At 42.0% G+C, this 14606-nt stretch overlaps 1 protein-coding gene across 3 annotated transcripts in view; it reads left to right on the forward strand.

Moving 5' to 3' along the window:
* The window catches only part of GRAMD2B (GRAM domain containing 2B), a 104469-nt gene extending 91246 nt beyond the window's left edge, over positions 1–13223 (forward strand). For all 3 annotated transcript variants that reach the window (XM_047778526.1, XM_047778528.1, XM_047778527.1), the window contains 8 exons: positions 563–634; positions 749–829; positions 3768–3879; positions 4424–4546; positions 5147–5234; positions 6400–6504; positions 10695–10788; positions 11982–13223. In XM_047778526.1, the coding sequence (XP_047634482.1) occupies positions 563–634; positions 749–829; positions 3768–3879; positions 4424–4546; positions 5147–5234; positions 6400–6504; positions 10695–10788; positions 11982–12023 (717 nt within the window). In that variant the 3' untranslated portion in view covers positions 12024–13223. The remainder of the gene's footprint in view (positions 1–562; positions 635–748; positions 830–3767; positions 3880–4423; positions 4547–5146; positions 5235–6399; positions 6505–10694; positions 10789–11981) is intronic.
* Positions 13224–14606: the final 1383 nt, after the last annotated feature.

Raw genomic sequence — 14606 nt, forward strand, 5'->3', positions numbered from 1 at the left:
TACGGTTGATGGTAAAATCGTTTTTATGTTATTTGTCTTCAAATTACTTATCTAGCTCGGATTTTACTTCTTTCCCATAACTTATTTCAAAGCATCCACTCAAAAATCTCTATATTTGTACAAGAAAGAATCTGGAAGTGGCTTGAAAAAGAGTAAGCCTATTAAGAGCCGCTGGGAAATTTTCAATGGAAAAAATCTAGGTCAGAACAGAGAAAGCAGACCCTTGGGAATTGTTAAATACCTTTTTTTTTTTTTTTTAAAGGGGGTTGGGGAAGGGAGGGAGAGAAATTTTAAAGAGGACCTAGCAAATACTTCTGGCTTTTCTATATTATTGAAAGTGTGTTTGAGGGTTTTGTTGCTATTGTGGGAGAACAGATTCACTTTATGCCAGGAATAGAATAAAAGCTGTGTGTGAGCAGAATGAGAAGGTAGACTCTGCCCAGAATATAGTCTACATCATTTGAAAATTTTTAAAAATTATATATATATATACACACAGATAAGTTTAACTCTCACTTCTCATCAGGCAGTATCTGTTAACAATGATGGTTTTGTTTTTCAGTACATATTTGTCTCCTTACTCTCCAGAGATTCAACTTACAAACTGCTAAAATCTGTGTGTGGACACTTAGAAGTGAGTATGACAGCCCTGAGCCTCAGTGGCTGGCTCCGTTCTATATTTCCTACAGTTTCGTTGTTGATCTGGTTTTTTCATTTTGTGAAAACAGTTTCGTTTCAATCATTGCAGAATGCAAGTATTGGCAACAGCCCCAATCCGTCTTCCCTTGAAAACAGTTTCCGGGCAGACCGCCCTTCATCTCTGCCTCTGGTGAGTTGCCTGCGTAACTGACTATCCACATGCAAAGAAAGTGAATACGGCAGCCGCAGCGTCTCCTTACACATGACCAGGGTGTCAAAACATTTTTATGTTTGGAACTAAGGACAGCGATATTTGAGGCAAAGTTGAAGAAACAGAGCATTTCTGCCCTGAAGAAGCGGGGACTGTAAGAGCCCATAAACTTTTCCAAGTAAACTGAAGGGGCGTCCTGCAAAAGAAAGGTGATGGTGGGCACTCCTGGCCAGTTACTGGTCCCTGAAGGTATTCTTAAAATTTTGCAGTTTGTCGGTGTTGTTTTAGAGGGATTCACCAGTCTCTTTGGGTAGGGCATGATTCATTCCAAAAGTCGCTGAGTGTCTTGTATGTTCAAAGCACCAGGCTAGTGTACCCATAAGAACACCAGGAAAAATCAAAACGAGTTGCTTTTTTAAAAACTTTATTTAACTTTGTATTGAAGTTGATTTACAACACTTTGTTAGTTTCACGTGTACAGTGCATTGATTGTTATATGCATACATAAACCCATTCTTTTTCAGAGACTCTTTCCATAAAGGTTATTACAGAATATTGAGTAGAGTTCCCTGTGCTATACAGTAGATCCTTCTTGGTTATCTATTTTATATATAGTAGTGTTTGTAGGTTAATCGCAAGCCTCTGATTTTTCCCTCTCCCCTGTGGTAACTTTAAGTTCATTTTCTTTGTCTTTCCAATTTCTCTTTCTGCAAAACTAGTTCTTGCCTTCATCACAACTTAGTAGAGAAGATGAGGGATACCCAGAAATAACTGTAAAAGAAGAAAGCTGTAGTGGCCAAGTGCAAGGTAGAGATTCTCGGATTCCCTTAGACTTTGTTGATCAAAGACTAAATTTCCAATGGGAAGTAGATCCCCCCATTTGTACAAGATTTGTACCTGTGATGGTAAAATGTCAGCCCCAAAGAGTCCTATTGTTCAAATTATTGTTCCCAAATTGATTACTGTGAATAGAGACAAACTATTACATTTAGAATGGATAAGCTGTAGTTACCAATATGGCTCAGCAGCTTAGAGACCTATTGTTGTCTATGAGGGTTTGATCCCTGGCCTCACTCACTGAGTTAAGGATCCAGCACTGCGGTAAGCTGTGGCAGAGGTTGCAGGGGCAGCTTGGATCCAGCGTTGCTATGGCTGGCAGTATTGTTGCAGGCTGGCAGCTACAGCTTCAATTTGACCCCTAGCGTGGGAACTTCCATATGCTGCAGGTGCAGCCCTAAAAAAAAAAAAAAAAAAAATGGATAAGCAATGAGGTCCTACTATATAGCACAGGGAACTCTTCAATCTCCCGAGATAGACCATGATGGAAAATAATATAAAAAAAGAATGTATATATGTTTATGACTGATTCACTTTGCTGTACATTTAAATCAACTGTATACTTTAATATAAAAAAGTGGAAACAACCCTAATAGCCATCAGCTGATAATGGATAAACCAAATGTAAGGTATCCATACAATGAAATATTTTTTGACCAGAAAAAGAACTACTGATACATAATATATCATGGATGGACCTTTCCACATTATGCTAAGTGACAGAAGCCAGACATAAAAGACCGCATATTGTATGATCCCATTTATATGAAATGTCAAAAGTATAAAAATCCACAGAGGCATTGCATTAGTAGTTGCCAAGGGATGGGAGGAGGGGGAAACTGGGAGTGGGTAAATAATTTCTTTGGTTGGGGGGAGAAGGAAATATTGTGAGATAAGACAGTAGTGATGGTTATACAATGACATGATTATTCTAAAAACTACTAAACTGTATACTTAAAATGGTGAATTCTATCTCAAAGGTTTTTTTTTTTAATGTACCTTAAAAAAAAAAAAGGAGTGGGAAACAGTACACAATAGATGGAAACGCATGACTTGGAATCCAACAAACCTGGTTTCAAATTTGGGTTCCACCCAGCTGAGCTATGCCATCAGACAAGCTCTTGAACTGCCCTGACTCAGTTTCTTTATCCAGTAAAGTGCCAACCTCCTGATGAGGCTGTGAAGATGAGGGGTGATTTTGTGTGTGTGTGTATGTGTGTGTGTGTGTGTGTGGCTTTGGCATACTGTCTTATCTATGCTAGGCATCCAATAAGTATGAAATAGGAGAGACTTGAATTTTTCCATTTTCCTTCCCCTATAAATTCTTGCATGAGATTGAAATGACTGTTGAAAGGATCAAGAGACAGCACATTGAAGGGGACAGGCTGGTAATTTGCTTACAAGCCACGTCCCCTCTTCTTGGCCGCTAACTAAATTGTGAAAAGGTCGCCTAATTGTACCTTTGATGGGACATTTTAATGATGCCTTCTCTTCTTGGTTCTTAAGCACTTTGGGGGCAAAGTGGTCAAGTTTCCACGCTTTTTCTCTTCTCCTCTGTCACCCTTCTGTCATTTAGAAGTAACGACAGTGACCCTGTTTTGATTTGGTTGAAGGAAGAAAAAAACTAAAGCTTTCCTTTCCGAGTCTCATTTGCTAGGCATCTTCCCTCTTGTTCCCAAAACTTTTTCTTTTTAAGTGATTTGGAAATACCTTTCTCTGCATTTCGGACTTCCTTCAGTGTGTCTATTCCGTCACTTTTTCTCATTACAAAGTGCTAATGAGTCTTAGGCAGCTTTACGCCTGGAAGCTTTTCCGTCATCACCATTTCAGGTTTTTTTCCTGGCCATTTGCTCTTTCAAACAAGTTGGCTACTGTTGGTCGACAGAATTCTAACTGCCCAGAACAATCTGTCTCAGTAACCAGATGCTCTGTGATCTGCGGGGCCAGCCCACTAGCATGGGGCAGCCCTTCCTTTTCCATGTCCTATACGTTAAGCCTAAGTAAAAGGGCTGGAGGTGCCAAAGGCCTGTCTGTTGAATAAGGGAAAATGGGCTTCTCCTCTTTTCCTGTTTCCCCTCAGGATTTCAACGATGAATTCTCGGATCTGGATGGAGTGGTTCGGCAAAGAAGACAGGACATGGAGGGATACAGCAGTTCTGGATCTCAGACTCCTGAATCTGAGAACTCTCGAGGTGTGAGAGATTTCTGTGTCTTGACTGAAATTGAACTGTCCACAATCCATCTTTATCTCACCCCTAAAAAACCAAAACCAACCAAAACCCAACACATCTTTGGAGCTAATAATTAAGTGGAGACTCTAAAGAAGAGGTGGTTGGGACATTCAAGGAAAAGGAATTGCCTACATGGTAAAAAATCCGTTTCCCTTTATGACCATGGAACAGATCTCTTTTAAACAGACATAATCCTGGGGTGGTTGAAAGACAGAAACATACAATATTTTCTTACCTCTTCTTTAGTGATGTTTTTCATTATTACAGCTGAAGCATTCCCCCGAGTCAGTGGGCTAAGGACAGACTGCTCGTGTATCATTTCATGACTTCTTTGCTTAAATTGAGTACTAGATTTCATCCCCAAACCACTCAACCAGCCTATGAGATGATCTGTTTATATTCTTGGCCCTTATACATATGAAGGGATTGATTTGCTTTGTGGTTGATCCTATGCATTGAAATGCACTGGGGAGAAAACTCACCCAGCCACGTTTCGGCTTGCTAGATTTCCATGTGACAGAATCCCAGACAGTTCTCAACGTGTCCAAGGGAGAAGCAAAACCAACTCGGACAGATGCCCTCGTGAACAGAGTGCCTGAAGGCAAAGCCAAGAGTCTTCCCACACATGGTGAGGAATGGATTTTTCTGGGGGACGGTAGGGGCATTTGCTTGCAATTTTTATGGGATCCTCAAACGTTTCACTTTAGGACTGCCTTTCCCATTTCCTCCCCTCCCTTCCTGCTATAGGCTTTTGCATATTAATTCATTTAATCACTCAACAAACCATACCCAGTTCCCTGCTTTACTGTGGGGGAGACAAAGATGCACAGCCTTCATGGAGACCCATCCTTACTCTGGATACGTTGAGACTGTGATTCATGCATCACCAGTAAAAGTCACATTAGTTATTATTTACTGATGATTCTAATAAGTGGTTCCCGGCTGTGCTGTTAGGAGATCAAGGATGGTGTCAGTCTGGTTCACCAGCCACCCCATCGCCGTGCTTGGCACAGAGAAGGCTCTCACCAAATAGGTATTGAATGGCACCTGTGGGAAGGAATTGTAACCACTGGTTAAAAGAAGAACCGAAGGCTTGGCTTCGTATTTTCTCTGCTTTCTATTACCTGGAAATAATTCCCTCTCTCAAGGACTTCTTTATAAGGGACACTCCTGCATGATGGAGACGTTGTCATTTTAAAACAATCGATTTTTGTTTTCCATCCAACAGGTCAGTCGGAACTCAGTGGAATTGTACACAGAGTAAAGTCTCAGAAATGTCCAACTCTCCACCAGATTCTTATATTCTATGCAATTGTGTAAGTAAATGTATTTACTCTGACTTAAGAAAATGATTCATTTCACTACAGGAATAATCTCCTCACATTACCAAGAACTATTGGGAATCTCAGTTGTCTCTAATGTGACCCAAATCTGGGGGGGGGGGCAAATTTTATCTACTTCAGCATCTTTTTTCTTAAACTTAGGTCCCATTTTCATATTCATCCCATTCTTAAATAACTAGCAAGAAAGGAGGAAGGAAAAACAAAAGATGCCAGATCGAGCAGAGGACTAAATTCTGAGTAGATACTCTTAGTGGGGAAATTGTTTCCTGAATTATGAAGCATCTTTTTTCCTTTTGTTTTTTTTTCTTTTTTTTCTTTTTTTTCAGGTCTGCACCCACGGCATATGGAGGTTCCCAGGCTTGGAGTCGAATCAGAGCTTTATCTGCCGGCCTACACCGCAGCCACAGCCACAGCAACGTGGGATCCAAGCTGCATCCTCAGCCTACACCACAGCTCACTGCAATGCTGGATCCCTAACCTACTGGGTGAGGCCAGGGATCAAACCTGTATCATGGATCCTAGTTAGGTTCATTACCACCAAGCCACAATGGGAACTCCTGTTCCTGTTGTTTATTTTGCCATCTGTTCTGTGTCCTCCGGATAGAGACCAAAACAACTTTTGGTCAGCAAATTGCATCCCCTTTATTGAAAACTTGGGCATCAGCTTAACTTCCCTCTCAGCTTCCAGTCTATAACCAGTTGTTCTAAAAATAGCCTGACCTAGTTCTAGGCTGTTCCTTATAACCCAGGAGGACACACCCAGTTTGGTTTCCAGATAAAGCAGGGGATTTTTGAGTCACAGGATTGGACACTTGCTGGCCTGGGCCTTCGACAGTACCTGGTGGGAGGAGAAGCACCAGCTGGGTAATCGACCTTGGCTGGCCTTGCGTGACACCCCGGAGTGGGCCATTATTTTCAATTGAGGCACTAGAGACTTTTCAGTGCCCTCTAGTTCTCAAGTTTAGTGGCAACCATCAGTCTTGAAAAAAAAAGTCTGTGTAAAGTCTCTTGAGCCACATTATTTTGGAAAAGAGCTTGCTTCAGACATAAAGTGTTGCCTCTGAGTTTATTGTTTTATGAACATCCATTAGATCCTGGCCAGGAACCTACTGAGAGTGTTTCTTTTATCCTTTCCCAGTGTCTGCGCACTAATCATCTCGACCTTCTACATGAGATACAGAATTAATACGCTGGAGGAGCAGCTGGGGTCACTCACCTCCACTGTGGACACCCACCAGCCCGAGTAAGACAGCTCCCTCCAGTGCTCTCATCTGCTTGCTGTTCACATTAGTATAATGTTTGATCTGAGCTTGGCCTCCTTCCTAGCGAACATTAATTGATATATTTCTGTATGAGACATTTTACTAAGTGTGTATATGGAAAGTAAAGAGGGAGGAGAGTCCTAGAAAAGAATGAATGACCTGACTCTGCATGTTCCTGAGTTGCTGTCATGTCTCCAGTGATAAGCCAAGAAACACGCCTAATTTTACATTATCTTGTTCTCTCTCTCTTTTTGAGGGGTGGGGTGGGGGGGTCTTTTGTCTTTTTTAGGGCTGCACCTGTGGCATATAGAGGTTCCCAGGCTGGGGATCTAATCAGAGCTGTAGCTGCCGGCCTCCACCAGGGCCACAGCAACGCAGGATCCGAGCCGCATCTTCAACCTACACCACAGCTCACGGCAATGCCGGACCCTTAACCCACTGAGCGAGGCCAGGGATCCAACCCAAGACCTCATGGTTCCCAGTCGGATTTGTTAACCACTGAGCCACAATGGGAACTCCTACATTATCTTGTTCTCTTATCTCAAGACTCCGTTGTGACCTTGGCCTGTGTATCAAAATATTCAAGTTTATCTTCATAAAATGGCAGTGAGTCAAGATATGCATAGAAAAGAAACAATTCAAGTAATTGGAATATTTCATCATATATACCTCTTTATATAAATGTTTAGACAAAGTTATATATGTAAATGGGTTTATATAAACTCATTTATTTATAAAACTCTTGACCTCTACAGAGATCCATGTAATCAGTTGAATGCATCTGTAAAGATTTTATACCACACTATTTTTAAAACCTAATTAAAGCTGTTGACATTGAGGAGTTCCCATCATGGCTCAGCGGAGATGAATCCAACTAGGAACCATGAGGTTGTGGGTTTGATCCCTAGCCTCGCTCAGTGGGTTAAAGATCTGGCGTTGCTGTGGCTGTAGTGTAGGCCAGCAGCTGTAGCTCCAGTTAGACCCTTAGCCTAGGAATCTCCATATACCATGGGTGCGGCCCCAAAAGACAAAAAAAAAAAAAAAAACTATTGACATTGAGAGCACACCTTTAAATCCATTTACATGAGGATTTTTGACACATTCCCTAAAAGTAAATCATTTCATGTTAAAAGCATACTTTTTAGCCCAAGTTTTAAAAGGACAGATATTTCTTTACATAGTACAAACCATGAGACTACTAGAATAGTAGTAGTATATTTACACACAAGTACAGTTTCCTCCCATTATATTTTCACCATAACCTTATAAGATAACTATTGTTCCCATTTTATAGATGAGGAAACTGAGACTCGGAGAGAGAGTTAATTTAATGTCTTATCAAAGTTTGTCACAGAATCAGGACTCAGATCTCTGATTACAAAAACCATAGACTTCTCAGTCCACCAGTGGTTCCTTGCTCATGAGGAAGAGCCTAAAAGTGCATCCCGGATATTTTCAGTGTGTGCAAGAATCATTTGGATGGCTTCTTCGTGAAGGCCATCAGGACCCCTGCTCCCAGTATCTGGTGCTGGGCTGGAGTCTACACTTTGAGAACTATCATACTACACAATTTTAGGGCCTTTTGGGGGGCGGGGTGGAATGGGGGGCATGCCTGTGGCACAAGGAAGTTCCCAGACCAGGGATCAAACCTGGAGTTCCCGTCGTGGTTCAGCAGTTGTCAAACCCGACTAGCATCCATGAGGGCACGGGTTCGGTCCCTGGCCTCGCTCAGTGGGTTGAGGATTTGGCATTGCTGTGAGCTGTGATGTAGGTCACAGACACGGCTCGGATTCTTCATTGCTGTGGCTGTGGCATGGGCCAGTGGCTACAGCTCTGATTCAACCCCTAGCCTAGGAACCTCCATATGCCACAGGAGCGGCCCTAAAAAAGACCCCCCCAAAAAAAAAGTGTACCACAGCAATGACCCAAGACACAGCGGTGACAATGCAAGATACTTAATCCACTGTGCCACAAGGGAACTCCTCTAGGGCCTTTCTTAAAACTCTAACAGTTACCTAAACACCTTGTTCTGTGGCTTATGCATATGCTAGTGCAGGTTGTTTTTGAAGCATAAATATGCATTTGAACCAATAATACAGAAGTGTAATGAATGGGCTGTGATGGAGCCACACCCTGCCCTATCTCCTGCTGTTCAGAATGTTAATGTGCTCAGAGCTAGGAGGCGACACTGCATTACTGCAGACTGTAAGTTCACCGTCATATAAGGGGTTGACTGTATTAGGAAAATGTACCTCATGTCCTGTTATGATTTAATTAGCTTGGTGATGATGAGGGGGAAATTCCACTAATGAAAGGCAAATGGAGCATTTATTCTACTGTTGAAATCATCAACCCAGCAGGTGGTACAATCTGAAAAACAACATTTAAAGGAATAAAAGGAGTTCCCGCGGTGGCGCAGTGGTTAACGAATCTGACTGGAAACCATGAGGTTGCAGGTTCGATCCCTGCCCTTGCCCAGTGGGTTAACAATCCGGCGTTGCCATGAACTGTGGTGTAGGTCGCAGACACAGCTCAGATCCTGTGTTGCTGTGGCTCTGGCGTAGGCCGGTGGCTACAGCTCCGATTCAACCCCTAGCCTGGGAACCTCCATATGCCGCAGGAGCTGCCCAAGAAATGGCAAAAAGACAAATAAATAAATAAATAAATGAATGAATAAAAATCACAAAGGTCACATATGACATGAGGTCAGAGAATTAATTTCCCACCCATGCTAGGACATTAACAAAGTAATTTTACAGGACCTCAGCTTCCTCAGTCTCTTTATCCAGAGCCATCCATCCATAGTGCCCAGGTAGCTAAAGCCACACTTGCAAATCTCCCTGTTGTCATCGGTACAGAACCCGCCATTTGAATATATGCCTCGTACCAGCTTTGTTATTATGTTCACAGCCTGTAGATTGTCAGAAGTTCATGTGAAGAAATCAGTACCCTGAGTACTCAGATCCCTCATCTAGAAAATACAAGATTTAGATTCATCTTCCTTTTTAGGATCTAAGATTTTGACACTATAGACCAAGGATAAAGAAAAAACTTTCAGTGCTACTCAGTGAGAAACATCTGATTGCTTTCTTAATATTTAGATAGTCATCAAAAAGCTACCAAATATCAAAAGTGGATCCCATGAAAAATTGAACAGTCAATGCCATCTGAAAACATGACAGCTAAAATTAAATTACAACCAAGGGAGTTCCCATCATGGCTCAGCAGAAACAAATCTGACTAGCATCCATGAAGACACGATCCCTGGCTTAGCTTAGTGACTTAAGGATCTGGCATTGTCATGAGCTGTGGTGTGGGTCACAGATTCGGTTCAGATCTGGTGTTGCTGTGGCTATGGTATAGGCCAATGGCTACAGCTCTGATTTCATCCCTAGCCTGGGAACTTCACATGCTGCAGGTGTGGTCCTAAAATGCCAAAAAAGAAAAAAAAAATCACAACCAAGAAAGAGAGAGGAGATACAGACCATGATTCTTAACCTTAACAAGAAAATCTGAGAAATGGTTTCAGAGCAGCTCTCCGGGAAAATGTACACACATTTCAAATTTCCTCCAATTTTAGCTGGTACAGGACCCTAGTGGTGCCCAGATTAAGAGCCCAAGCCTTTAACAGTCAAATGATCAACAGTGACTACACCAGTCAGTTATATGACAAGACAAGGACAACTGCATTTGTACGGCAGGTCCCAAAGGAGGAACTACAGAAGTCTGACATGTCAGGAGAAGTTTTCTTCTAACCGTCAGTAAATGGTTGCTTCTCCCATAAACGATACGTATACGACTGAGAAGAATAATTCTTGCCAAGGTGTGCTGTCACGGGCAGAGAGAGGATACGAGGAGTTAATAAAAGGGGTCTAGGAAACCACATGCTTGAGAATAATTGTCTGCTTTTTGCTTGGAAGCCAAGGCACAACACAGCCACTTAAACCAAAAATAGCTTAAGAGATGTCCAGCTCAGCTTGGAAGAATGAGTCCCCTGAACATCTAGTCTGGAGTGGGGGATCACTGCAGGGCCTTTCTGATGTTACCAACTTAAATGCACACTGTCTTCTCCTATAACCTATCTTTCTGTTTAAATAAATTTAAGATGTGTTCATTCCACTTCTTCCTTGGCTGTCCCTACCCACAATGATTTTTCTCTTTGGTTTTACAGACAGCCAGCCCCCTCCGGCCTGGGATCACAAGTGCAGTTAAACGTGGAAGTCCTCTGCCAAGAGCTTACAGCCAACATAATGAGATTGGAAAAGGTGACAGCTTGCTTTCCTGTCTTGCCGGCAGTTGTGGGAGTGCCTGTTGACCGCCCCAGTTCAGGAGCGTGCAACAGACAACGTAGATGAGCAAACCCAGCCAGGGGATCTCCCACAAATAGCCTCCTACCTTCTTTTCTTTGTTAGTCAACCTTGTAGTTTTCCTCCTAGGTTAGAAATAACTCTCTGTACCCCAGGGCCCAATGGTGGTAAGTGACAGCTGACACGGGCTTCAGGGGAGAGACACAGTAGGGAGTGTCCCGACCAGAGAGAGCAGCCTCAGCTCCACCCAGACGGGTTGTTGCTATACATAAAGTCTTGCATTCAGTCTCTGTATGCTTGCTGTATGTCATTGTTCCCATCGGACAAAAGAATCCAAGTTTCAAGTTAACTGGCTCAAGGAGACATACCTGGGGAGTTGGCAGACCTGGAATCTGAAGCAGATCTGATGCCAAAGCTGTGCTTAGAAGCTCTCTGCTTTATGCTCCTCAGGATCCAACCCTGGGGATAAGGCCACTGAATAGGGGGGTGAACAAGTGACAAAAGTAGGCACCCAGGAACATTCCCAAGTTAAACCCAGTTCATGTTTCTTACTACGTCTTTCAGTGTGTCTCTCCCTTTCCACCTGATGCTTTATTTTGACCTTTATCATTCAAGGTTCAGGGTGAATTCTTCAATTCGAATCGCTGCCACAAACGCCCAGTAGCCTTGCATAATAGTGCAATTTCTTTTTGGGAAGAAAGGTGAAATACAAATGAGTCAAATTATGCTTGTCCTGGGTTACTAAATCATATCTAGCATTTAATCACTCAAGTATGGAGAGCATAGGAGTCTGCAGACTCATGCTCTAAACCAGGACCTGACAGATAATTTCCATTGACTCATTGTATCTGTGGGCAAACTTGAAAACTTTTTCTCTTGGAAATCCACAATTAGCCTCAAGAAAGAATGGGGTAGCCATCAGAATAGTTTCCCTTTCTATAATGTTAGTTGCTGATAATTTTTTGTTTTTTTTTTTTGTTTTTGTTTGTTTTTTACTGCATTTATTTGCCTGGTTGAAATTTAACCCATGTGTAGCTGTCTATTCAAAGTAGAACAGATTAATCTCAAGCATCTGTATAGACCATAGCAAATATGCCCATAGTATACTCCATGCTATTTAATAATAACAAGAGCTTTTCTCTTATTTCAAGATACAAAACAACTTACAAAAGCTGCTCGAGAATGGTGACTGACCGCCCAGATGGCTTGGGCCAATGGAATACCTCGCACTTTCCCTTTGAAGTAGGTGCTCCCCGAGGCGTTCTGATGGAGCGCCCCCTTCTGGCCAGAAGAGCGAGTGGACGGGCGTCCCCCAGCCTCGCTTGCCCCTGGTGGTCTCCGGCTCAGCAAAGCGGAAAGGGAATAATTTTGGCTCCCGTGCAATAAAAGTGGACCTTCACTCTCTGAGGAAGTTTTCAATGCTGCTGCCTGAAGAAAACAGACCCATCTCTGGAGGTCTCAGGAAGGGCCCAGTGGACCTTCTTGGATGGTTGTGATTTAGCAGGTTCATGTGACTGTCAGCAAACACACTCCACTCCATGCCTTTTCAGCCCTCCCTGCCCTCCTTTGCTCTCCTGTACACCCCTGCAAACTAAGGGATGGATATATCATGTGCCAACAAACTTGATTGATGGAGTTCTTTAAAGAATTAGCCATGGCTCTCCAAAAAGGAAAAGGAAAAAAAAAACAAAAAACGGACAGACTTGCTTTAAACAAATAACATTTTAGTCTGTGTTTCTTCTGTTCATGTGTTCTGGTTTAAGTCACCTGTGTATATTAACTTCTCGGTGGAGTATTGGCAAGATTATCAGACAAAACAGCTTAAACTATCCCATTTTGTGTTCTGTTCCTCTAGCTAATAACTTAATAGAACTGATTCTCACCCAGCCCAGGTCAAGAATCTGTGAGACGTGAAACTGAAGTACTAATTCAACTTACTTTGAAACCAAAACTAATGTTTAAACCAAAAAGCATAATAGTGATTTTGATGCAAGATGAAAAACTGCATTTTAAAAATTGTAGGTGGACTGTTTTCATTTCGAAGCAGAATGTCTGTAGTGAATGCTGAAACCCATTTCAGGATGATGATAGCATGCTTTTCTCTTTTGCTGACTAAAATATATATGGTGGTTTGCTAACTTCTATTGACCATATGGGTTGGCTGGTTTTTATTAATAATTATTTAGGTACCCTAAGATCTATAATATAAAAGATATTCTGTTTATCTACAATGCATTTTATAATCATTTCTATGAAATGTATTTTGTTTAATCTAATAAGCTAATAAGTGAATTGGTTACATCATTTGTATTTGTTAGCCTACCAGACAAGAATCGTGCCTGGTGTACCCCTGGCTTTTAATAAATACTCATTGGTTAAAAATGTCCTGCTAACCCTGTGTTTTGTCAGTTTGTAAATTCTTTTAACTAAAACAATATATAATTTTTTTTGTCTTTTTGCCATATCTTGGGCCGCTCCCGTGGCATATGGAGGCTCCCAGTCTAGGGGTCCGACCGGAGCTTTAGCCACCAGCCTATGCCAGGGCCACAGCAACGCGGGATCCGAGCCACATCTGCCACCTACAGCACAGGTCACGGCAACACCAGATCCTTAACCCACTGAACAAGGCCAGGGACCAAACCCGCAACCTCATGGTTCCTAGTCGGATTCGTTAACCACTGCGCCACGACGGGAACTCCACGATATGCTTTTTAATTGCTTCTCACCCCCTCCTTACTGCTTACAACTCACCCACACTTCTTTGTTCCCAGTTATTCATTCTCCACCCCTCCTCCCAAAAAAGATTTAAGTTACGGTTGCAACCATCTAAGAGAAAGAAAATGAACCTTGAAATCAAAAAGCCAATGCTTGATTCCTAGAGCTTGATTTGATGAGTTATGTGACCTTAAACAAGCTATTTGGTCATTTTCCTCCCATCTTATTGATGAAGGAAAAGTGTCAACAGAAAATGTCATTGTGAGGATTAAATGTGATCATGTCTCTAACAGCACATCGTCATGGAAGCAAGTAGTGTACTCTCTTACCAGGAACTATATTATTTTTTAAAATATGTCCATGTCTAATGGTATAGTTTCATAAAAGTTCTGTGTCACAACCTAATAGTTAAAACCCACTAGAGATTCAAGAATGGACGAGCCACCTCGGGAGAGATTGTATAACCGGATGAAGAGCCTTTAAAAGGTTCAAATTTCAGGGAATTAGTAATCTATCCAGGAATTTATCTCGAAGCAATAAGCAGAGATCTAGTCAAAGATTTTTATACAAAAAATATTGTTTGAATCGCAAGTGGCAAAATATTAGAGACTATTCAGTAGCACCACAGTTATTATGTCACTATTTACAACTGTATTGTCAAAAATGGCATAGAAAATAGCATTAAAAGGGTTAGTATAAAACTATGTGATATAACCAGATTTTATGAAGAAATTGCTATGTCTGTGTGTACACACACATATATGGAAGCATACATACTCTAACCTTTTCTAAATTTTATAAGTTCTAGCCTTTTTTTAATCAGATAAGTTGATTTTTAAATTTTTTTTTTTTTTGTCTTTTTAGGGCCACACGTGCAGAATATGGAGGTTCCCAGGCTAGGGGTCGAATCGGAGCTGTAAACGCCGGCCTACGCCAGAGCCACAGCAACTCGGGATTTGAGCCTCATCTATGACCTACACCACAGCTCACGGCAACGCCAGATCCTTAACCCACTGAGCGAGGCCAGGGATCGAACCTGCGTCCTCATGGATACTAGTCAG

This window comes from Phacochoerus africanus, chromosome 4, assembly GCF_016906955.1.
Source record: "Phacochoerus africanus isolate WHEZ1 chromosome 4, ROS_Pafr_v1, whole genome shotgun sequence".
Lineage (NCBI taxonomy): Eukaryota > Metazoa > Chordata > Mammalia > Artiodactyla > Suidae > Phacochoerus > Phacochoerus africanus.